This window comes from Coffea eugenioides, chromosome 1 (assembly GCF_003713205.1).
Source record: "Coffea eugenioides isolate CCC68of chromosome 1, Ceug_1.0, whole genome shotgun sequence".
In the NCBI taxonomy this organism is placed as follows: domain Eukaryota; kingdom Viridiplantae; phylum Streptophyta; class Magnoliopsida; order Gentianales; family Rubiaceae; genus Coffea; species Coffea eugenioides.
In genome coordinates this window covers 7,015,373-7,040,689 of record NC_040035.1, presented here as the reverse complement: position 1 = coordinate 7,040,689, position 25,317 = coordinate 7,015,373, and the positions used below count along the sequence as shown (strand labels likewise).

The window sequence follows — 25,317 nt, the reverse complement described above, 5'->3', positions numbered from 1 at the left end:
AAAATTAGTTTTAAAAATTACTTTATTTATTTATGGGATATGAGTTATGCATTATTAAAATAAATATTTGATTAATTGTGGACCCATGCTATTACACCTTGTGGAGTGTAATCCATTGTGAGTGAAAGTGTAATAAAAGAGGAGAAAGTGGAATGCTGACGTGGCATGTGGATTACACTCCATAAAGTGTAATCCATTGTGGATGCTCTAACAGGTCGGATTCCTCTGTCTATTGGAAATTTAAGTGACTTGTCTCTGCTGAGTCTTTACCAAAATTATCTTTCAGGTCCCATCCCAGAAGAGATTGGGAAATTGAAATCTCTGACAGGACTCTCTTTAGGTAACAATATGCTAACAGGTCGGATTCCTCTGTCTATTGGAAACTTAAGTGGCTTGACTCTGCTGTATCTTTTCCAAAATTATCTTTCCGAACAGATTCCTTCTGGCATAGGAAATTTAACCAATCTCATTGGCTTGGATCTTTCTCAAAACAACTTATATGGGGCTATCCCTCCCGAATTGGGAACATTGAAGCTACTAGCTTTTATTGATATTTTCAAAAACCAGCTAAGCGGTGCTCTGCCTGATGGATTCAACAATCTTACACATTTAAATGGGATAGGGCTGTCACAAAATCATTTTACTGGTCATTTACCCCAAAATATTTGCATTGGTAGCTCACTGGCGTGGTTCACAGTATCGGAAAATAACTTTGTCGGTGCTATACCAAGGAGCTTGAAAAACTGTTCTACTTTAAGAAGAATTATTGCCGCTGACAACCAACTATCAGGAAATATTTCTGAAGAATTTAGCATCTCTCCATATGTCCAGCATATTAATTTAAACAATAACAAATTTTTTGGTCAGTTGCCTTGGAATTGGAGCGGCTATCTGACTTTGACAGAGTTGAGGATCTCGAACAATAATCTTTCGGGCAGAATACCAGCTGGGCTTGGAGAGGTATCTCGTCTGCAAAAACTTCATCTCTCTTCAAATCACTTGCATGGAAAGATCCCTAGAAGTTTGGGGAAGTTGACTTTGTTGCTTGAGCTTAAGCTGGATAGCAACGACCTTTCAGGCAATATACCATCAGAAATTGGTCAGATGTCTAGACTTTTAAATCTTAGTTTGTCGGCCAATAATCTTAGTGGCTCAATTCCAGAACAAATAGACAATTGCACACAATTGCTGGATTTAAACTTGAGCCAAAATGCACTCATCGATAGTATTCCTTCTCAACTAGGGAATCTTCCCTCACTTGCAACTCTCGATCTCAGCCAAAACATGCTGGAATCCAAATTGCCACCAGAGCTAGGTGAGATGAAAAGCATTGAGACGATGAATCTTTCCCATAATAGGATATCAGGTTTCATCCCACAAAGCTTTGATCATTGCTTCAGTTTGATTTCCATTGATATATCCTTCAATCAATTGGAAGGTCCTCTTCCCAACATTAGTGCATTTCAAAAAGCTCCATTTGATTCCCTGAGAAACAATAAAGGTTTATGTGGCAGTATTGCTGGATTGAAACCTTGCTCTCAACCAACTCAAAAGAACCCTCGTAGAAGGACAACTAAAAGAATGATCTTTCTAGTTGTTGCTCCAATACTGGCAACCATATTTCTTTCTGCGGTGGTTGTGGGCATCTTCATTCGTGCAAGGTCACATACGAGAAGCATGGAGAATAAGCCTCAGGAATTCACTAAAAATATGTTCTCTGTCTGGAGCTTTGATGGGAAAATGGTCTATGAGAACATCATTGATGCAATAGAAAATTTTGACCCCGAGTATTGCATCGGAGTGGGAGCATTTGGAAGTGTATTTAGAGCAGAGTTGCCAAATGGTCAAGTGGTTGCTGTCAAGAAACTTCATGAAACGGATGGTGGTGCCTTGAGGAGGCCAAAAGATTTCGCCAATGAGATACGTGCGTTAACAAATATAAGGCATCGCAACATCGTGAAGCTATACGGATTCTGCTCACATGCACAACACACTTTCTTGGTTTATGAATTCTTGGAAGGGGGAAGCTTGATGCACTTGTTGAGCAATGATGAAACAGCAGCCAAGTTCGAATGGATCAACAGGGTAAGTATTGTTAAAGATGTGGCAAATGCATTATCTTACATGCACCAGAATTGTTCGCCTTCCATAATTCATCGAGATATATCTAGCAAAAACATTTTGTTAGACTCTGAGCATCAAGCCCATATTTCTGATTTTGGTACTGCAAGAATCTTAAGGCCTGATTCATCTCATTGGACTTCATTTGCTGGAACTTATGGATATGCTGCTCCAGGTATACTCTTCTTTGCTCAAACAAATCCAATTTTCTCTTTACCTTCTCTCTTCCAAATTTTTTGGCCTTTTTTTATACAATTGTGGCTGGACACGTGACTGTCATATGGCTTTTTTTGGTAACAATTTGGGAAAAAATAGTCAAGGGTACTTAATGTGCTCAAAATTTGAAAGTTTGGGTATCAAATTTGTTTTCATCCAAAATTTGGGGACTAAAACCGCTAGTACGTCAAAGTTTAGGTACCAAAACTGCATTTTTTACCTTTTTTAATTCCATTTTGGCCGGACACGTGACAGTCACGTGGCTTTTTCCGGTAACAATTTGGGAAAAAATCGTCAAGGGTACTTAATGTGCTCAAAATTGAAAGTTCGGGTACCAAATTTGTTTTCGTCCAAAATTTGGGGACTAAAACCGCTCGTGCGTCAAAGTTTAGGTACCAAAACTGCATTTTTCTCTTTGCATAAATTTCTAGTTAAGAAAAATTTATTAATTTTTCTGTTGTGTGCCTCAGAAAAGCAAATATGGCAATGATCATAATAATGCAATTGCAACACGTGTATAGTCTTTAGATTGTGCATTGGCCTAGAATGTATGTATTAGAGGTACAATTTGTCCTAAATCCTAATGGGTTACCCATGCCCATGGGGACTTTGGGTGGGATGGGTACTAGAATTTGATATTGTGTTTAAAATGGGACAAATCCCAATTGTACCTATTAATTGATGGAAAATTTTGGAAAATACTTGGATACCCATTGGGCTCAAATAGCAAGGGCTCCGTTTGGATTAGTTATTTTTTGGGGTATTTTTGAAATATTTTATTGTAGCAGTGTATATGAAAATTTTTTCCTATAAAACTTTTTTGAAATATTTGATATACTAATATGGATGGGATGTATTTTGAGTTATTGTATATTACTGTAACATTATATTTGAAAAACTTGTTTTTTGAAAAAAAAAAATAGCCACTCCAAACGGAGTCTTAGATTAAAAAATTATCTTTAACAATTTTTAGGGTTAATCACATTTTATCCCCTTAAAAAATACCTCATTTTTCAGTTTACCCCCTAACCTTTAATTTTACTCACTTAACCCCCCTTAGAACAAAATTGTCGTTGCATTATTTTGACTTTTCATTTACCTTATTTTCCTTTCTTTTATTTCTTTTTCTCTTTCTTCTTTATTTAATTCTTCCTCTTTGCCACAAAAATCTTCACCTTAATGATTGAAATTAAAAAAGAAGAATTGCAGAGATCTATCTTCTCCTTAAATGATTAAAAAAATATTCAAATCACTTTCCTAAAATACAATTTTTTTTAGCTTTTCAATTCTTTTAATTTTGGGTTTTCCTCTTTCCTTTCTAGTTTCTCATTTTATTCTCAAGAAAATATCATAAGATGAAATTGTTTTCCTTTCTTTTATTTCTTTTTCTCTTTCTTCTCTCTTTCATCCTTCCCAATAGAAATTCCATTTCAACGAAAATTTTTGTTTTGAGTTTGTAATTGCATATTTTTGGGTGAAGATTTAAAAGGCATCAAAAACTAATTTTGATTTTTTGTATGATGCCACATGTCACAAATTTCAATTGATGATTATTAATCAGGTCACAATTTATCTTAAGATAGGCTGAGCCCAGGTCTTCTTTGACCACGTTGACACTAATTGTATATATATATAAAGAAAGAATTTCTAAAAGGTTGTAAAATTTTCAATTTGGTGTTTTTGTAGTTAACTTCCTCCTCCTAAATCCTAAATTAAGTCGAATATGCGGATAAGGCAAACTAAGTTGGGTTTGTCAGGTTTTGTTCATTGTACATGTGAATTTTGTTTACATATATCAAAATATGATAATTACATCAAATTTTATATAAGAAATACTAACTCTTGTATGAATAACAACATCAATGGATAAATTTTACTTAAACCAAATATAGGTCTCTACCAGCCCCCAATTTGGTCTATACAACTTCAAAAGTAACATATCAGGATCAAATAAAATCAAACGGCTGCAACAAGCACTAGGACAAAATGATTGACAAAGGAAATTCTTGACTAGCAATCACCAGCTCAGTAAAGACATTCTAAAATTTCTGCCATATAACTAAAATGCAAAAGGGAACCCATACATTTTAGTGTATATATGTTAGAATCTGAGACTGAGAGAGACTTCATTATGAACTCCTTTTGTTAGAAATACATATGAATGGAAGTCAACCAAAAGAAAGGAAAGCAGTTCTTAGACTCAACCGACATAATAAATAGAGGAATATGCCAAACCAGTATGATGAAAACATAGGCTATGATCCCTAATTGGCTATGGACAACTGTACAGTTACCTTAAAATCACTGCGCTTGACCAAAATTAATACATTCTAAAATCATACAACTTGATTTAGGTCCTGTTAAGATTGTAAAAGTTTTTGGAGTTTTTGGAGAAAAATAAATTGTAACGATATAATATATGTGAAGTAAAAATGTAATTGAAAACTGTGCAAGGAAAATTTTTTCACAACAAATAGCAATTGAAACATGCTCATCTACCTTGACCTTTTCAAACTTGCATCTTTGAACTTGAGGGGGCATTAGCATCTTCTTTAACTTTATAAACAATTCCGGCGCGATGCAATTATAAAGATCTCAGTTTACTTAATTTTTAAATTCACAATAATTTCTTTATTTTTAACCAATATATAAATGAAGTGAAAAAATTCCCCCATCCCCTCCCCGCTCATTAAGTCCCATCCCTCTTCTGTTGGAAAAAAATTTACAAAGAAAAAACCTATAAATGAAGTGAAATTTGCAGATTCTAGGATGACTCACACCATCTAGCATTAAAGGAAGTTGATTTTCTTTTCCTTTTTTCTTTTGTTTTGGTAGTAAGTCCAACTAAGTTGACTAAAACAACTAAAATTTGCTACTTAGGAAAAAAACAAATTCCAAAACAACATTATTCACGGATAAGAAGGCAAAAGGATCCCAAAAAGAAATAGTAATAGTACATTATTAGGGGTACTACTGCCAAGTTGACCTGAACAAATACATTACATACAGATCCACCTTCTTTTTTTTTTTTTTTGGAGGGATACATATCCCATCTTTACTGGCAACTTGGAGCAGCATATTACATATTTAAAATTGCGAGACCTATATTCCTGTGATTAGCATTTGGCAATTTGGAAAGCCAATTATTGGGAAAAAGTTCTTATTAATCACAATGTACGTTTTCTAACCAACTTTTCATTTTTCTATCTCACATACGTTAAATTATAATATATATATATATATATACACAGGTAAAAAGTAGAAAAGATATTTCAAATAACCGTAAATCCAAATGAGAAATTACTTTTGTAAATGTGTTGAGAATAGCAAAATTGTAAAAACCTTAAAACCGCTGTGCTCCAGCTTGATTATGATCATATTTGGAAATTCTCGAGAATCATTGCTACCAAACAAAATCGACCTTCAATTTAAAGATGAGCATTTTTTGTACGTGATATTGTTGTATTGATAGGTTATAATTTGTTACTACATTTATAATTATTTTTCCCCTTTATTTTAGCCAAATATTGTATTAATTGACGAATTCTACTTATATTTGGTTAATGATACTAATTGTAGGAAAATAGCCAAAACATGACTTAAAGGGACAATTTCCAGCTAATTTGGTGGTGGCACATTCAAGTTCAGAAGATTTGGGATTCAAGCGTGGAAGTTTCCAAGTCCGAGTAGAAGTCAACAAGAGCACGTGGTTGAAGATTGGGAGAATTTCTTTAATAGTTATTTTTATATTTTAGGAAACGATTCACATTATCTTCGGCAGCTTTTTCTTTTCAATTAGGAGATTTCCTAGCTTGATTGGTGCGGATGAAGAGCAAAGTGGAGTCAAAGTGGGGCTCTTTCCTCTAGTCTTCATATGGCCGTATAAGACAAGGAAACAATTAGAAGAAAAAGGAAGTAGACTTAGCTTAGGAGATTGATTCCTTCCTTTTAGCGGGTTGGCCTTGTTTTGCTGTTTCTTGGGTTGTTTTTCTTGGTCCGTCTCTTCTATTAGTACGACGAAAAACATAGCTTTGTTTGGGGGGGGTGGGGGGGGGGGGGGGGGGGAGAATGACTTCTGCAATTTTGCATGGAATTTCCTCCATGAAGATGAAATAACTCCTTTTTCTAGTCAAGATAACAACTAACGAATTGGTTCGGCAATTACTGTGAGATCTAAACCACTTTTAATTATTTCCTTCATTTGTTGGTATTTATATGTTTCCTGCTTTTAATTGCTATAGCTCGTGTGAATGGTTGATTAGTGCGCAATAATTAATTATTCATATAGGCTATTTTGCTAGTTAGGGGTAATTGAATCCGTAATTGTTCGTTATCCCTATCTCAATAGCAACTGGCGTAATTGGGTTTATGTCAGGGGAACATACGATCTAGTTTAAACAAACCCTCGTAGCGTGTTTGTTAGTTAGGATTGGGCCTTTCCAATTATTAATGCAATCTAGAAATTAAATCCTACGGTCGTACCTAGGATTGTTTCTGAGTTAGAGAAATAGTTAACGGTCGTACCTTAACTATCAAGAAATTAAGGAAGGGTTGGTTGTTTATCGCGTGCATGACAACTATAACCAATCTATTAATAAATGTTGGAATTATCTGTGAATCGATGATCAGTGCATGAACCATTTCTGAAGTGCACCATTGGCTAGAGTTTCTCTTAATTATTTCTTTTAATTAATTATTTTGTGCATTTAATTTGTTTAATTGGCATTTAATCCCAAAATCCCCCATTAATCTTGACTTGAAAAGAAATAAATTTCTCTCCAGTCCCTGAGGAGACGACCCTGCTTACCACTGTCTACTAGTTAGTGAATTCAGTTAAATAATTAATTCAGGTATATCGGACTAAGCAAACTCTTCTGGAACAGGGTGAATCAAGTAACCCATTGCACACCTAGAGTTCCTGCTCCAGTACTAGAATTAATTATTGACTGTTTCAGGTGGTAGTTAGGTTTTATTAATTATTATTGCACAGGTTCGGCACCTGTCATGTATCACACATTCTAATAGATGTATATTAAACAATTATGAAACCACTAATTCACGCCATTTTTTGTGTGTAAATTACTAGTAACTTCCCTATGGTTTAACACATTATCACATGACCTCCCTAATGTTTAAAATATTCACATAATCCCTTGTAACTTTATGTTAAGTGGATATTTGATAGAAAAAGCAACATAGACAAGGTTGTTAGTTGAAATATCTTTATTTCTCTTACTTAAGTGCCAATCCAAATGAGAGTCTAACCACTTTGTATAAAATCATGGGGGGAATAGTATAGATATATGAAAAATTATAGGAGAATTAAGTGAATTTTTATTTAAAAAAAACTATAAGGAGGTTAAATGGATATTATAATTTCACCATATAAGTTTTTAGAGTGTGTGAGGATCAATTTCTATAACATGAGATACTTTCTCTCCATTTTTCACTTTACATAAAGCTATAGAAGGTTATATGAATATTTTGAAATGTTAAAAAAATCATGTGCCAATATGCAAAACTATGGGGGACTATTATTATTATTATTTTTATGTACAAAAGGAATTGAAATAATCAAGTATAAGGGAAATTTTTCACGTACAATTCTCTTTGTTATGACAGGTTGACCTCGGGGCCCAGGGAAGCGGTGTTGGGCTATTGTATCTAAGAAGAGGAAACAAATCTACGACTACATTGGCCTGGTCCAAAATAATGTCAACATTGCGATAAAGTTTTGCGATGCCCGGAGCTACATGTGCGTTGCACATTATTTTAAAGGGATAATTTCAGAAACCTCCCCTGAGGTTTCTGACATTTACACTAACCTCCCCTGTGGTTTGAACAATTACACTGACCTCCCCTGAGGTTACTAATCCTTTACAAATTTAGTCCAAATGATTAAAATATTGTTTTAGAGAGTGAAATTAGAATTTTGTACCTGATTTGTCCTTTGTGCTACATGTCCAATGAATGACAAAGTATTACAAATTAATTAATAATTAATAAACTTTAAGGAGCGTAGTTTATAGGTAAATACGTATTACTTATTTAAAGTACCAACTCTTTACGAGTATTTTACTTTCAAACATTTACTTTATTACAAATATTTATTCTCAAATACAGATTTGTATTTACTCTCAAATATTTAATTTTTGTTAAATACAAAACCTACCAGTTTTTCTTCCATAGAAATATTAATATAACATTTTTTCAATTTTAGTTATAAATATTTATGTATTTAACATAAATTAAATGATTCAGGATAAAATACTCATAAAGAGCTAATACTTTACTCATGTAATGGATGAAAATCATAAAAAATTAATACTTTATCGGCCATTTCTTTTTTTAAAAAATATTTAATTTATATTAAATAGATAACCTACTGATTTTCTTTTTGCAAGAATATTACTGTAATACTTTTTAATTTTTAATTACAAACATTAATATATTTATCATAAATTAAACATTTGAAGATAAAATATCTGTAAAGAGTCGGTACTTTAAATAGGTTATGTGTATTTGCCTATAAACTATACTCTTTAAAGGAAGGAGTGTAGTTTATTGATTTAAGTAAGGAGTGTAGTTTATAGGCAAATACACATAACCTATTTAAAGTACCCGCTCTTTACAGATATTTTATTTTCAAATATTTAATTTATGATAAATATATTAACGTTTGTAATTAAAAATTAAAAAGTGTTACAGTAATATTCTCGCAAAAAGAAAATCAGTAGGTTATCTATTTGATATAAATTAAATATTTTTTAAAAAAAGAAATGGCCCATAAAGTATTAATTTTTTATGATTTTCATCCATTACACGAGTAAAGTATTAGCTCTTTATGAGTATTTTATCCTGAATCATTTAATTTATGCTAAATACATAAATATTTATAACTAAAATTGAAAAAGTGTTATATTAATATTTCTACGGAAGAAAAACTGGTAGGTTTTTTATTTAACGAAAATTAAATATTTGAGAGTAAATACAAATCTGTATTTGAGAATAAATATTTGTAATAAAGTAAATGTTTGAAAGTAAAATATCCGTAAAGAGTTAGTACTTTAAATAAGTGATACGTATTTGCCTATAAACTACGCTCCTTAAGTTTATTAATTATTAATTAATTTGTAATACTTTGTCATTCATTGGACATGTAGCATAAATGGCAAATCAGGTACAAAATTCTAATTTCACTCTCTAAAACAATATTTTAATCATTTGGACTGAATTTGTAAAGGATTAGTAATCTCAGGGGAGGTCAATGTAATTGTTCAAACCACAGGGGAGGTGAATATAAATGTCAGAAACCTTAGGGGAGGTTTATGAAATTATCCCTATTTTAAAATAAAATTTAACAGAGACTTGTATAGAGTATTTACTCAGTTAATATAAATTGATTAATTTAACAGACCAATTTTGAGAATCAAAACATTTCTTGTTCTTTAGCAAAATAATAAAAAACCTTACCAGCACAATGCACATGTGGAGAAGTCATCTTGATTGGATATAAATTTAATTAAACCTAAGGCAACATTTTTTTCTTTGGATTACAATTACACCTTTCTTCCTTTCTTATTAGTATAAAGTACTAACAATGAACCAGTTTACAATTGACAGGTGTAGACACCAAATTTTTAAATAATTTTTTGTCCTAATTTTATTTTTGTTTAGTAATAATTCTTATCTATTCTTTATTCGTTAATTTCATGATTTTAGTTTTAGACTTTTAGTATTTTTAGATTATTATTACCCATTATTTTTATTTTTAGTTTTACTTTGTATTCGTTTTCGCCCTTTAGTTGTTTATTTTTTGTTTATTTATTTATTTTATTTATTGTAACACTTTTCAAATTTGTCAAAAGAGAAAATCATTCATAAAAATATGTTTATTTCCTTTTACTGTTTATTAATCGAAAAAAAAGAGAAAAATGCAGGGAAAATCTTAGTTTTGTTTCATCTTTTTGTTGCTAGTTTGTACATTTTATTTACGTTTAAATTGTCATCTTTGTATTATTGTTTAATTAAGAAAAAAAAAAAAAGAAGCCGCATGCAGCAACATGAAGAAATATCATTTCGGTACCTATTTTGGACGGGAGATTTTTTCTGGATCGGAGGGTTGAAATATTTGGTGGAAACCAACCCTTCATCCTCACCTTTGAGGTGAGGGTTTACGAGTTGTAGGATCCTATAAAAAGGAAAGAAACAACGGAGAACGGGGAGGCGAAGGACGGCGGGGTTGATGAAAATTGGAAAAACGAGGGAAAAACAAGAGAGAGGCTTTGGGCGGCTGCTTGAGAGAGGAAATCAGAAAGAAACGAGAGAAGGGAACAGCGTGAGAAAGATAGGAAGGTTGGCTGGAGAGAAAAGGAATGACGGCTGAGGGAAGGTGGGGGAGAGAAAAGCAGGAGAGATAGGAGCTTAAGAGAGGTGGTCTGCTGGGGAAAGAAATCAAGAAAGAAAAAAAAGAGGAAAAGAGGTAGCTACGGGCCAGATCAGAAGGAAAAGAGGGAACTTTGAGAGGGTTTTGGGGCGGAGGAAAACGAAAACCAGAAAAGAAAGGAAGAAAGCTACAAAAATCACAAGGAAAAGGAGGGTGACGGACCGAGCAAAGATTGCCTTTTTCAATCGCCTTGATCTGCTTTGTTCAAAGGGCTAAAGGTAATGTTCTTCTACGTTGGCTGTCCATAGATTGCTGAGTTTATGTCCAAAGCGCAGAAACTTTTGCTTTCGTGCCTGTTTTTCTTCCTTCCTGTGAGTTTTGTTTTGTGAATCCGGGTGGAGTGGATAAACCCGTAGGATTTGGCCTGGGTTTGGGGACAAAAGTTTGTGATTTGCCTGCTATTGAATTGATATGCCAATACGCCAAAATACGCATTTACCGCAGGCTTTTGGTTCTTTGTCTTGGTTGCATTTTTCCCTATCCAGTAGTAATATAGGATCTATTGAGAATAGGAAGTTTCTTTTGTGTTTCGTTGACAACGTCAGAATGAAATTTTGTGGTTTTTGGCCAATAAGTGTGATGAGTATTGGTTCTGGTTGGGGATGGGTGAACATGTTTCATTACCTTGCTGCGTTTTATGATTTCTTTCTTGCTTTATCCTGTGTGTTGTTGAAGACAAAAGCATAAGGGGCTTGAGTTTTCGTTAGCGTTGAGACCGTTTGTATCCGTGAATTCGATAAAACAAACCCATAAACTTATGCACGAACTGGGATCTTGTAAATCTTTTCCCATCCCAGGTTTTCCATCCCCTTGTATGATATTCTGGAGGATGAGTTTGTAGTACTGGAAGAGAACTTGGAGCTTAGTTTGTGTTGCTGGCTGTTGTACGTGAGATTGCGCAGGTCCCTGAAGCATCAGAAATTACAAATGCTATTTAGTCTTTGCATGCTATTTTATTCTGATTTCCTTTTGTGTCTAAACTAAGGGGAATGTCTGATGATCCTGTCGCCTAGGTTCAGTTTGCATTGTGCATGAGATCTGCTGCAACAAGCTCAAAGCTCTTGGTCCTGTTGCAGCAGCGTGCGCGACCCCTTTTTCTTTTCCTTAGATTGCCGCAAGTTTCACCTTTTCTTTTGCTGCATTTTATGCCCGGCTGTTTCAATCAGTTTATGGGGGTTAGATGATTATGCTTGGGGATGTTAAATGACAATGAGTTGAAGCTGCAAAATTTGCAGCAGAACAAAAAAGCTTTCGCATTCTCTTTGTTGTTTTCTTACCTGCACTTGCTCACCAAAGTTTTGGCCATCCAGTTTACTGGTTGACCTTATGTTGGAAAGAGGAATTAGATAAGGGGTGTTGGGTTTGCATTTTTGGGGGCTGAAATGCTTGAATCATGTTCGAATACTTACCGAAAGAGTGAATTTCAGGTTGCCAAACCATTTTACATGAATGTTTTGTCCAGAATTTTTTGCATCAGTTCCTTTACTGTTTCTTGCTTGTTTGGAGTTTGAAGTTATGTTGTTGTTGTTTAGTTTGAAGTTGTGATGTTGGTTGAAAGAATTTGGATCAAATGCTTGCATGTTGGGTCGGAAATATGTATCCGAAAAGTGAAAGCACAGCAATTTGTTGCAGAAGGTGTCTTCATAGTGGTTTGCATGGCATTTGCATGAAAACAATTTTAGTAATTGCATTCCAACCCCACATGTTCCTCCTCATGTTACAAGAGCCCAATTATGTTCTAATTTCTTGTGTTTAGACCCTAGAATAATTGCAATCTGAACCATTACTTGATAATTTCATTACTTATGGACCTTTGAAGTTCCCAAAATATTTCAATTGGACTTGAATGATTGGTTAATGGTTGCTATTCGGTCCTTAGTAGTTTTTCTATTTTAGAAATTTGATCAATAACTTACTTTCATTGAAATTATGCATTATTTAATTTCATTTAAGTTGCAATTGGGGGGAATTTGGTGATTTTATTTATACTTTACTATTTAATTGGTGCCTTGACCCTTTTATTGTTTTGAAGCTATTTTTCCTTCATTTTGAGTACCATTGCAAGGGAGGTACACTCTATCCCTTATTTTCACTTTACTTGACCCTATGTGTCTACGTGATTTATGTGTTTAATTGCATGCCTTTTGAATGTTTTCATTTTATTTGCTTATTTATCCACTTTATTTGTTTTAGTTTTGTATAGTTATTTTCAATTTCGATCATTTGAAAGGCACTTGAATGCCAAAGTTGTAATAGCTAGGTTATTATTTTTATTATTCCGTTTCCCCTTTTAGATTGTAGTAGGTCTTCCCCCCTAAAAATGTAATAGTTAAGGCCTTAATTGCCTTATGTGTTTTGCATGCTTAGGTGCTATGTGTTTAATCGCTTTCTTAGGTTTTGGCATCTAGATGTGCATGCTTATGTGTTATGCGAATTACGTGCTCACATGTCTACTTGCTTTAATTATGCACATTACTTATATATGTGTATGATGGATGCAAATGCACGTAACCGTGGTTAGTCCAATGCTAGTCATGGTTGTCCCCTCGAGTTCTTGCAAGTCCAATGCTTGTGAGAGAGCGTAGATGTGGGCTAGTCAAACGCTAGACCCTTAGGGGCCCTTCGCACATTAGATCATGATTGTGTGATAAAATCACTTCACTTCATGCATATTTTCACTTTGTAGGGTCTTTTATCATTTTTTGCATGACATCCCTCCTTATATGTATATCCCCTACTCCGTATTTTCCCCTTATATATATATTTCTTGCCCCTTTGTTTGAAAACATAACATTAGACTTGCATTTCATTTAGGGGAAAATTAGAAATTAGGTTAGATCATTTGCTTGTTTAAATAGGAAAACCCCTTGGATATGGGATATGGACGAGTTTGGTTTTCTAACCTTAGCACGCTCGTATTCCCTCTATTAAAAGGAAAATTGAGTCACGAACATTAGTCCCCCGTACCCGACATGATGCATTCCCTTAGGTCACGTAATTTGTATTTATATAATTATCTTGTTCTTTTTTAGAGTCTCATATTTTTGCATTATTCGTGACATCTTCGAAGAATCTTTATTGGACGTCACAATTAATGTGATTGGTACCAATTAACTTCAAATGGATATTTTGACCCCCCGATGCCCTCCTAGATTTAGGGTTTGCATTCATATGGTGCATCCAAATGTGATAAATTCTTTGGTTAAAACAAGAAAATCTTTGACTAATGATAGAACGGTTATTTGGCGTATTTTGCACTATTATCTTGGCCTAATTTTGGCTATTCACGGTACTAAGAATTGAAATTTCACTCATATTCGATATTTGTGTGAATTATAGGTGGTAGGCATGAAAAATGATCTCGCGGGGTGAATTTCCAGAAGACTTCCCGTTCCAAGGCGTGGCCACGCCTTAGAAGGCGGACGAAACCGAAAGCCGGACCCTGGTCCACGTGAACCGCGAGGAGCACAGGATTAAAACTCCAAAGGCTTCAATTGAAAAGCAAAGAAAGGGCCAGACGTCCGTGGGCTTCTGCTTGACTTTCTTGGGCGGCGGATATAAAAAAGGGAAACAAGGAAGATTGAAGGGGCATCTACTTTTAGGCTTAGTTTTCTTTTCCAAGGTTTTTTTTCAGCGGTCAGACGTTTTTGACTGGGGTTTGTGGCTTTCTTCAGCCGCAACTTAGACTAGCTGAGGAGTTGACCTTTTCAATCTTTGGCTGTAAAACGCCTTTGACGCTCGCTTTTGATTTGCTGCAATTTTCCATCGCTGTTATCCCTTTTCTTGACTCTGCTCCAGGAGCGACCGAATATAAGGGAATTTCCCATTTGTTCCTTAGTTAATTCGCATCGCTCCGCTCCTTGGAATTAATTGTTTGGATGTTTGCGTGGATGAAATCAATTAAATCGCGTGAGCTTGACATGATGAGGAGCGGCTAATTTTCTCCTCTGCCCAAAGGGTGACGCGAGGGCGTGGTCCATCACACCTGTGAGATCTAATCAATCTTTCATTATTTCTTCCAATTTATTACTATTCGTGCATTTCCTGAATTAACTGTTCATGGGTATTTGATTAATTGAATATCAACGGCCGGGTATTTGATTTAATTTAATAGCCTACTGCCACGTTAATTAAATAGAATCCGTAATTGTTCATTTAGTTGACACCCCGTGGCAACCACCATAATTTGCTTTATGATGGGGAAATGTAAGATCTAATTTAAATAAACCCTCTTAGCGTGTTTATTGGTTAGGGTTGGGTTCTTCTAGCTTTAATGCAATTGGGTAATTAAATTTCTACGGTCGTACCTAGGGTTGTTATCCGGTTAGAGAAGCAGCCAATGGTCGTACCTTGACTGTCGAAAAAGTAAGGAAGAGCTGGTTGTCAGAGCTTATTGATGGCTATAACCAATCTAGTGATAAATGGATGAAATATCTTTGCATCGATGATCATTTAATTGGACCGTGCCTGAGCAGTTGATCCTTTGGGTGGAATTTTGTTAATTGCTATTTTTAGTGAATTGTGCTTTGTGAGTTAGTTTTGAATTTTGTTTGTTTTATTTGATTTTATTTTCATTTGCCTCCCATTGAAAATCCCCCAATTTTGTTCTACTGATTTGGAAAGAAATAATTTCCTACCTGCTCCCTGTGAAATCGACCCTTCTTGCCATTGTACGCAAAATTAGTATTTTTATAGACAAACCCGGTATATCGGATCAAGCAAACTCTTCGGGAACAGGGTGAATCAAGTAACCCATTGCACACCTAGGGTCCCTGCTCCAGTACTTGGATTTGTTCTATAATTATTTAATTGAGGTGGTAATTAGGACTTTTTAGTAATTATTATTGCACAGGTTCGGCACCTGTCAACTAAATCACGCAACTAGCCTTGGCTAGGTCGAAGGGGTGCCTTGGATTTTTATCATTGCCTTCCCCTTCGTCAAATGTGACTCCCGAACCTTTCCTTTGATTTTCGTAGACTAGGAGTCGTTTAAAAAGGGTTTTTCTATTTTTTCGAAAAATTCATTTTAGGTGACTTGGTACACCTTAACTCAATACCAAGTGGCGACTCCGATTTTTATTTCAAAACCCTTTTTAAACTTATTTTGGGTCAAAATCGTCGCATTACAAAGTCCCATTTAGACCCATTTCATTTTCTTTACTTACTTCCCTTTTAAATCAAAATTCACTTTTTAAACCATTTATTTTTCTTATAAAAAATGGGGCGCGACAGCTGGCGACTCCACTGGGGACTTAGAGAGTCCGAGCAAATTTGATTTAATCAATTTTTTTCTTCTTTTAACCTTTCCATATATCTCATTTGTATGTTTAGGGTTGCATTTGTTTTCTTTTTTTAGGGTTTTTTGCATTTCGTGTGTATCAACTCACTCCCTCACTATTGGCGTACGATAAGTTTGGATGGATGGATGGTTTATTTATGTTATCCGCGCTTTGCATTGCATTTGGGTGGGGGATATTACCCTAGAGCCTCGCGTTGGTTCTCGATCCCTCCCCTCCAAATGAGCACTAGCATACGTGCATACGCTTTAATTTTTTACCCCTTATTTATTTTTCTTTTAGTGGCTTGTCACGCCACTCCACCCTATTAGGATTTTAGGCGACTCACTTGGGCGTGTGATCGCGACACGATGTGTGCGTAGCATGATCCGAGGGGTCACTCAATCTTCCATTTTAACCTTTGGGTTCATAGCCTTTAGTTTTTAGTCGAAGGTTGAGGATTTTTGATAGATTCACTCATGACATGTAGCCGTGACACGATGTGTGCGTAGCAATGTCTGGGGAATCGCTCGAGCCACCGACAAAGAACCTTGGGATTGATGACCCTTGGTTTCCAAGTCTGAAGGCTCGGGGATCTAAAACCTATCGAGTCTAGATGCATTAGTGAGCCAATACCTCATGCATCCATGATAGCTTGCCTAGGGTAGAGTCTGCCTTGCCTTATTAGGGACACTATTCACAGGGGGAGGGATCCAACCCTTTTTTCCCTTTTATTGCTTTGTATTGATTGCTTTATCTCGTTGCTACAATGTGTTATGTGTATTTATCTGGCTAAACTAACTTTTCTTGGTTTTGTCCCCATTGCATTCACAAACCCTAGCAAATAAGAGGTCTGGCATGACCTTCTTTTAGAACCTACCCTTGAAAATGGACTATTGCACGTTTAAAGATTTTGGATTAATAATTGCATATCATCCTAGGCCTACTTTGGCGTATAAACCTTTTTAGGTCATGATTTCATTTAAATTATATGTTTTGTCGTTTTAATAAAATGGCATCATGCATAAACCCTAGAAAGGGAATGCCATTTAGGGGATCCCGTGGTAGGAATAAGCCACCTCGTGTCTCAGATACTTAATCCAAGGAGACTTGCACGTTTACATTTTGTACCATCCAAAGGGGTAGTGCACAAGGTAAGGTAGGATCCGATCGTTTTCATAGAGCGCTCTTTGGAATATGAGCATCTAATAATCACTTTTTGGTCATTTTATCAAAATTGGTAAAAATCCCTTGCGTAAAGGACATTAATTTGAAGAAATTCACAAATAATTCCTCACTATTGAGACGATAAATAAATTGAGATCAAAATTTGATTTTAGAAGGCTCATAGATTAATGCATCGCAATAAATTTTTGAAACTTCCAGTGGACAGATTGACTTTTTTTTATAAGCTGTCAATTCCATTTAATCCATTGGACCATTTTATTCATTAATTTCATCCAGCCCATTTTATCAATTTGTTCATTTTTGGGTCAATCAAGTCGATTTTGAATAAATCACCAATTTCATTCAATTCATTTGACTGGTTTACTCATTTTTAGGGCAGTCTAGTCGATTTTGAATAGATCACTAATTTCATTCAATTCATTTGATTAGTTTACCCATTCTTAGGGCAATCTTATCGATTTTGAATAAATCATCCTTTCGCTCGATCGGTCTGATCAATTGATTTCATTCAATTCATTTGATTAGCTTAATTTATTTTTAGGGTTATCCATTCAATTTTGAATAAATAATCAAATTACATTCAATGCATTTGATCATTTTACCCTTTTTAAGGTGATCCCGGTCGATTTTTGAATAAATAATCAATTTCATCCAATCCAGTCGACTAATTAGGATTTTAATGTCAAATTTCAAATTGAGAAACCTAGTCGTTTTAAAGAAAATCACCCATTGCATTTATTTGATTTGGATGAATTAGGGTTTTGATCTGTGTTAGGAAATTTTAAATTTCTTCAATAACAAGCTCGTCAAAATTAAATTAATTTGCATGAATTCTTGTGCCAACCAAAACCAATCATTCATTCGGATTTGTCCTCATTTTGTTGGAGATCTCCCGCTGTTCAATTGGTCCAAAATTTTCAAATTACTTTCTAATCGAATGTCGATAAGTTGATCGGACCCCTCAGGTATGGTATAGTGCCTACCCTAGAGAATTGAATTTTCATGCTAGACCTACCTTTGGCACAAAAAGGGTTCCCCCATAGGACATGCATCCGAATTTTTTGGATATCTACTAACTCTTGTCTGTTTCTTTTCCTTTTCTTTATTTTTATTGGAATAGCTAAGCGAGGGCTAAATCTAAAGGCAATTCCTTTCAAAATTCTTAGGTAATATTTAAACATAACTTCTTGTCGAAGCCCCATCATAACGCGATCCCGTAGTCAAGCCCAGAGGAGTCGTGTAAACATGAGTTCACAACCGGAACCATCGGATAGGTCTGCTACCGCTCAACCTGAGACTACGAGTTTAAGGGTTTAGCTAACCGAGATGCTTACTAAGTTTGGTGAGATGGCTATCGAGATGGCGGCCCAAAGAAAATTGATTGATGAGCTTATCAGTAGCGAAGTTCAACCCGAGCCCGTACCTGTCAGTCAACTTGAGCAAGAACCATTTGTCATACCCCCGACTCAAACTACTGTTATACCATCTTTCCCTATTCCACCCGAAGTAACTTTCACCTATACCACCACAAATTTGCCATACACCTACTCTCCTAATCCTTCATTTCTTCCTACTCACACGCAAATTCCACCATCCCAAGTCACTTCGAATATACTTCCTGAGCAGTATACTTTTTATCCCATCGCTGCAGAACCCCTATTACCAGACCCTGCTGTCCAAGCCAAATCAGAAATAGGAGAATCCTCTGCTCCTATTGATATGAAGTTGCTCAAGCGCTTGGATCGTTTTGATGAATTTATGAGGATAAGTCAGGGGTTAAACAAGTAAGGGATGCTGGACTATGATGAACTTTGTCTCTTCCCAAATGTGCAGTTGCCCGAGGGGTTCAAAACTCCAAAATTTAACAAATACGATGGAACTGGCAATCCCAAAACGCACCTCCGTCTGTTTGCTAACAAGTTTGGAAGGCCCATAGATGACGAGAATCTGTCTCTAAGGCTGTTTCCAGAAAGTCTGGAGGGGGATGCACTCGACTGGTATTCCAATCTGAAACCCGAAGAAGTAAAGACTTGGTTTGACTTGTCCAATGCTTTTGTAAGGCAGTACGAGTATAACTGCGAGTTGGCTCCGACATGAACCACGTTGGAAGGAACAAAGTGGAAACCATCTGAAGATCATAAAACCTATGCTAAAAGATGGAGGAAAATAGCTGCAAAGGTTGAGCCGCCAATGACTGAAGATGAAATCATTCGCACCTTTATTAAAGCACACGATTCCCCGTATTTTGAGGAAATTTTTCGTATGACTGGATGCTCATTTGCTGCTATTGTCAATAAACTTGAAGAATAAGATGATTTTGTGAAAGCTGGAAAGATTGTTAATGTGTTTGCCCTGAAAACTCAAGTGGAAGCTTTGCAAGGCCAAAGTAATAGTGGGAAGAAGCAACAATTCCAAAAGAAAGAGGGGAAAATCGCTTTCGTCTGGAATCAAAACCCTATCCCAAGACCCAGATCTCGACAATACCCTATCTACTCAAACCCTTACCCTTATTATTCAAACCCTCATCCTGTTTATCACACCAATATCAACCATCCCCGACCTCGTCCAAATTACACCAACTCGCCTATAACCCCTTTTCAAATATCTCAACCTAACTTCCAACAAGTTCGACCCCGACCTCCCTACAATCAACAATTTCCTCCACCAAATAGATCCACCTATAATTACCCTCAATCCATTGAACCCCAAAGGCAAAATCGTTATCGCACTTTTACTAATCTTGGCAGGCCTATGGACCAATTGTATGAACAATTAAAAGTCGCTGGTAAAATCGACGTAATTCCCCCTCCAGTTTACTCTCATGGCGTCCCTGGCGGATACAACCCACAGTACACTTGCGCTTATCATTCGGAAGCACCTGGCCACTCCACCGCCGATTGCAAAGTACTTAAGCACAAAGTCCAAGACATGATCGAGGCAGGGGAAATAGTGCTAAGAGGAAATGGTGAACAAGGTCCGAGTATAAGTACAAACCCCTTTCCCAAGCACAAAGACACCTTTGAGGCATCTACCTCTAATGACGAAATTTGAAAGTCCTGAAGGAGCTTTGCACAATTTGGATGGCCGAATATCTTCCCTCTCGAAGGAAATTTCGGTAAATCTAGGGATTGTTATTTACTAAAGTTCACGAAAACTATTTCTTGCATATGTGAATAGTTTAATGAAAGCATCTTTTGCAATTGAGTTTTTTTCTTGTTTTCGCTTTGATTTGGAGTTTCATGAAATGCACAATTTGTTTTACTTGTTTATTTGATTATTGTCCTGATTTTTTAAATTCTTTTAAGATGGCCAAAGATGAAATTATTTGACCCTTGGAATATCACTGTTCTGGAATCCGATGAAGCCATACATTGAAAATTCCTTCGTTGAAAATCCCTTCCTTGAGAAAGCCATTCATTGAAAAATTCCTTCATTGAAAATCCCTTCATTGAGAAATCCCTTCATTGAGAAACCCATTCATGAAGAAATCCCTTCATTGAGAAAGCCTTCACTGAGAAAACTCTTCATTGAGAAATCCCTTCATTGAGAAAATCCCTTCCCTGTCAGGTTCGAAGCTGATTGGTTAAAGCAGCATCATCAACGATTGATTCTGATTGATGAAAAGCAGCTGAATGCTATGTGCCATGGCCAATGTTACCAAAACGCATGGCCTGTGTTCATAACAAAAAGGTCCGCATCGATCCTTTGGAGAAGAGGACAAAGAGCTAAAGCGAGTTTTGCCAATGAAAGATGAAGCCAAAGGCAAATTTGCTTCAAATTGGCAAGGCTCATTGGTCGTACAAAAGGTGTTGCCAGGCGGAGCATTTGTTCTAGCATAGATGGATGGACAAACATTCTCTCAACCTATCAACTCAGACATGTATACGAAGTTCTTTATTTTTTATTATGCAAATTTCTTTTGGAAATCATGCAAGGGACGGGACAAAAGTCAGGCCATCTTCCTTTCCAATCAAAACATTTCATCCCTAGTCATCCCCTTTGAGCTATCAGAACAATAATTTTCGTTTGGCAGCTCCTGAGAATTGCAAACCCCACACTGGGGCAAATTTATTTTGAAAAGAGAGGTGATCAAAAAGAGAAAAAAGGGGAAAAAAACCCCACGTTGGGGCAAATTTATTTTGAAAAGAGAGGTGATCAAAAGGAAAAAAGAGAGAAGAGGAAAAAACCTCACACTGGGGCAAATTTAGTTTTAAAGGAAAATGCAAAAGTGAGGAAATGCAATGAAAAATGCGAAGAGAGAAATCCAATCAAGTTGGGGCAAATTCTCCTCAGTTTCGCTCAAAAATTGGAAATGATCTCAAAATGAGCAATCTCAGGTTATTTCACACCTCTCATCAAAAATTTGCTTTCAAACCTCAACCTTTCTTGAAAACACCCCACCTGACCTCATTACAAAAACTCAAAGTCCTGACTTTCGTCACTTGCTGTATTTCTATTAAGAAATTCGTTAATCAACGGGCAAGTGATGTCCATAATGTCTTCACCTAAACTTATAAGGGAAGCGCATTTTACTGATGCCAACAATCTTCAACTTATATTCCTGAATCGATTATGGTCGAGCTCTTCCATTGCCTTAGGTGAAAACCTGAAAGAGCACCTCAAAAAGAAAAGGAGAAAAAGAAGGAAAGAAAAGAAAAACAAAACAAAACAAAAGGGGGTGGGGGGCAACCTTGGTAAAAACCCGAAAGGGCGCCAAGGTAGGTTTCTGCAATGAGTGAGCACGAGGAGGAATAGTTGGTGATTTGGTTCATTTGGAATTTCTCTTCGTAATACTTCTACCAATATCGAATTCCGAAACAAAGATATCCAGGGATTCGAATATGACATCCGTTGGCCAAAAACTGTGTCACTTTGTAAAAATATTCTTTTGCAAATACATTCTTATGAAACTCATTTTTCCTCAATTGCTTGTATTCATGGCATTTTGTAGGATTAAGCATAGTCTGTTGTGCTTTGCATTCTTTTGCATATTCATTCCTGCATGACATGTAAAGTTACCTTGCAAGCATCATTTTTGGGAATAACAATCCCCATGGTTTATGTAAAGCATACTTGGGTTCAGTTATCTTTCGAAAATGGTTGAGATTCAGCAAAGCCGGCTACGCAAGTTTCACAACATCGCAAAGTGCATACCGAGACAATCTGGAAAAAATGCACAGCAAAAAGTTGACAAAGATCGCACAAAAACTCATGTTTACATGATTTCCGAAGGCGAGCGGACACAATGATGGTGGCAATTTCTTTATATTTCTCTTTTGCAAGAAAATTTCAAATGAAAATAAAAACATAACACACTGGGGCAAATCCTTGGATAAATTTTCAAATAAGTCTTATACAGTTTCTTCACACAAAACCAGCATTTCATGTTTCATTTTCACTGCCACTAAACATGGGTTAGTCCCACTAGTAAGCATTTTATTTTCATTGCCGCTAAACATGGGTCAGTCCCACTAGCGTGCATTTCGTTTTCACAGCCGCTAAACATGGGTCAGTCCCACTAGCGTGCATTTCATTTTCATTACCATTAAACATGGGTCAGTCCCACTAGTGTGCATTTTATTTTCATTTCCGCTAAACATGGGTCAATCCCACTAGCGTGCATTTCGTTTTCACAGCCGCTAAACATGGGTCAGTTCCACTAGCATGCATTTCGTTTTCAGGGCCACTAAACATGGGTCAGTCCCACTAGTGTGCATTTTATTTTCATTGCCGCTAAACATGGGTCAGTCCCACTAGCGTGCATTTCGTTTTCACAGCCGCTAAACATGGGTCAGTTCCACGAGTGTGCATTTCGTTTTCACAGCCACTAAACATGGGTCAGTTCCACTAGTGTGCATTTTATTTTCATTGCCGCTAAACATGGGTCAGTCCCACTAGCGTGCATTTCGTTTTCACAGCCGCTAAACATGGGTCAGTCCCATTAGTGTGCATTTTATTTTCATTGCCGCTAAACATGGGTCAGTCCCGCTAGTGTGCATTTCATTTCATTGCCTGCTTCGGGTCAGTCCTGATTTTAATTTCATGTTGGGGTCAGTCCCGATTTCAATTCCTGTTGGGGTCAATTCTCTTTTAATTTTCTGGTTCGGGTCAATCCCATTTTAAATTTTTGATTCAGATCAGCCCATTTTAAATTTCTCGTTTGGATCAGTCTCATTTTAAAGTTTTGTTAAAGAGGCCAGTCCTCATTTCAAAAGCGTCTGTCGTTAGAGTCATTCGCGACCGAATAACACAGGTAAGTATTTGGTGTCTACTTTTTTGTCTCAAGTTTTTCCAAAACTCAGACAAAGAGGGGCAAACTGTAGACACCAAATTTTTAAATAATTTTTTGTCCTAATTTTATTTTTGTTTAGTAATAATTCTTATCTATTCTTTATTCGTTAATTTCATGATTTTAGTTTTAGACTTTTAGTATTTTTAGATTATTATTATCCATTATTTTTATTTTTAGTTTTACTTCGTATTCGTTTTCGCCCTTTAGCTGTTTATTTTTTGTTTATTTATTTATTTTATTTATTGTAAGACTTTTCAAATTTGTCAAAACAGAAAATCATTTATAAAAATATGTTTATTTCCTTTTACTGTTTATTAATCGAAAAAAAAAGAGAAAAATGCAGGGAAAATCTTAGTTTTGTTTCATCTTTTTGTTGCTAGTTTGTACATTATATTTACGTTTAAATTGTCATTTTTGTATTATTGTTTAATTAAGAAAAAAAAAAAGAAGTCGCATGCAGAAACATGAAGAAATATCATTTCGGTACCTATTTTGGACGGGAGATTTTTTCTGGATCGGAGAGCTGAAATATTTGGTGGAAACCAACCCTTCATCCTCACCTTTGAGATGAGGGTTTACGGGTTGTAGGATCCTATAAAAAGGAAAGAAACAGCGGAGAACGGGGAGGCGAAGGACGGCGGGGTTGATGAAAATTGGAAAAACGAGGGAAAAACAGGAGAGAGGCTTTGGGCGGCTGCTTGAGAGAGGAAATCAGAAAGAAACGAGAGAAGGGAACAGCGTGAGAAAGATTGGAAGGTTGGCTGGAGAGAAAATGAATGACGGCTGAGGGAAGGTGGGGGAGAGAAAAGCAGGAGAGATAGGAGATTAAGAGAAGTGGTCTGCTGGGGAAAGAAATCAAGAAAGAAAAAAAAGAGGAAATGAGGTAGCTACGGGCCAGATCAGAAGGAAAAGAGGGAACTTTGAGAGGGTTTTGGGGCGGAGGAAAACGAAAACCAGAAAAGAAAGGAAGAAAGCTACAGAAATCACAAGGAAAAGGAGGGTGACGGACCGAGCAAAGATTGCCTTTTTAAATCACATCAAGGCTTGATCTGCTTTGTTCAAAGGGCTAAAGGTAATGTTCTTCTACGTTGGCTGTCCATAGATCGCTGAGTTTATGTCCAAAGCGCAGAAACTTTTGCTTTCGTGCCTGTTTTTCTTCCTTCCTGTGAGTTTTGTTTTGTGGATCCGGGTGGAGTGGAGAAACCCGTAGGATTTGGCCTGGGTTTGGGGACAAAAGTTTGTGATTTGCCTGCTATTGAATTGATATGCCAATACGCCAAAATACGCATTTACCGCAGGCTTTTGGTTCTTTGTCTTGGTTGCATTTTTCCCTATCCAGTAGTAATATAGGATCTGTTGAGAATAGGAAGTTTCTTTTGTGTTTCGTTGACAACGTCAGAATGAAATTTTGTGGTTTTTGGCCAATAAGTGTGATGAGTTTTGGTTCTGGTTGGGGATGGGTGAACATGTTTCATTACCTTGCTGCGTTTTATGATTTCTTTCTTGCTTTATCCTGTGTATTGTTGAAGACAAAAGCATAAGGGGCTTGAGTTTTCGTTAGCGTTGAGACCGTTTGTATGATTCGTGAATTCGATAAAACAAACCCATAAACTTATGCACGAACTGGGATCTTGTAAAGCTTTTCCCATCCCAAGTTTTCCTTCCCCTTGTATGATATTCTGGAGGATGAGTTTGTAGTACTGGAAGAGAACTTGGAGCTTAGTTTGTGTTGCTAGCTGTTGTACGTGAGATTGCGCAGGTCCCAGAAGCATCAGAAA

The 25,317-nt window shown here is 36.2% G+C and overlaps 1 protein-coding gene across 1 annotated transcript; it reads left to right on the top strand.

Annotated features, from left to right (window-relative positions):
- Positions 1–85: 85 nt before the first annotated feature.
- LOC113766804 (MDIS1-interacting receptor like kinase 2-like) lies at positions 86–5,960 on the top strand. The gene is made up of 3 exons (XM_027310958.1): positions 86–107; positions 215–2,296; positions 5,917–5,960. Exons 1-3 carry the CDS (start codon positions 86–88, stop codon positions 5,922–5,924), a joined length of 2,112 nt encoding a protein of 703 aa, XP_027166759.1. The 3' UTR covers positions 5,925–5,960.
- The last annotated feature ends 19,357 nt before the right edge of the window (positions 5,961–25,317 follow it).

Excerpts from the sequence above, each read along its gene's own strand:
- LOC113766804 (XM_027310958.1), top strand. The coding sequence starts at position 86 with ATGCTATTACACCTTGTGGAGT. Across the intron at positions 108-214 it reads GCTATTACACCTTGTGGAGT|GTCGGATTCCTCTGTCTATT; the intron begins GTAATCCATTGT and ends ATGCTCTAACAG.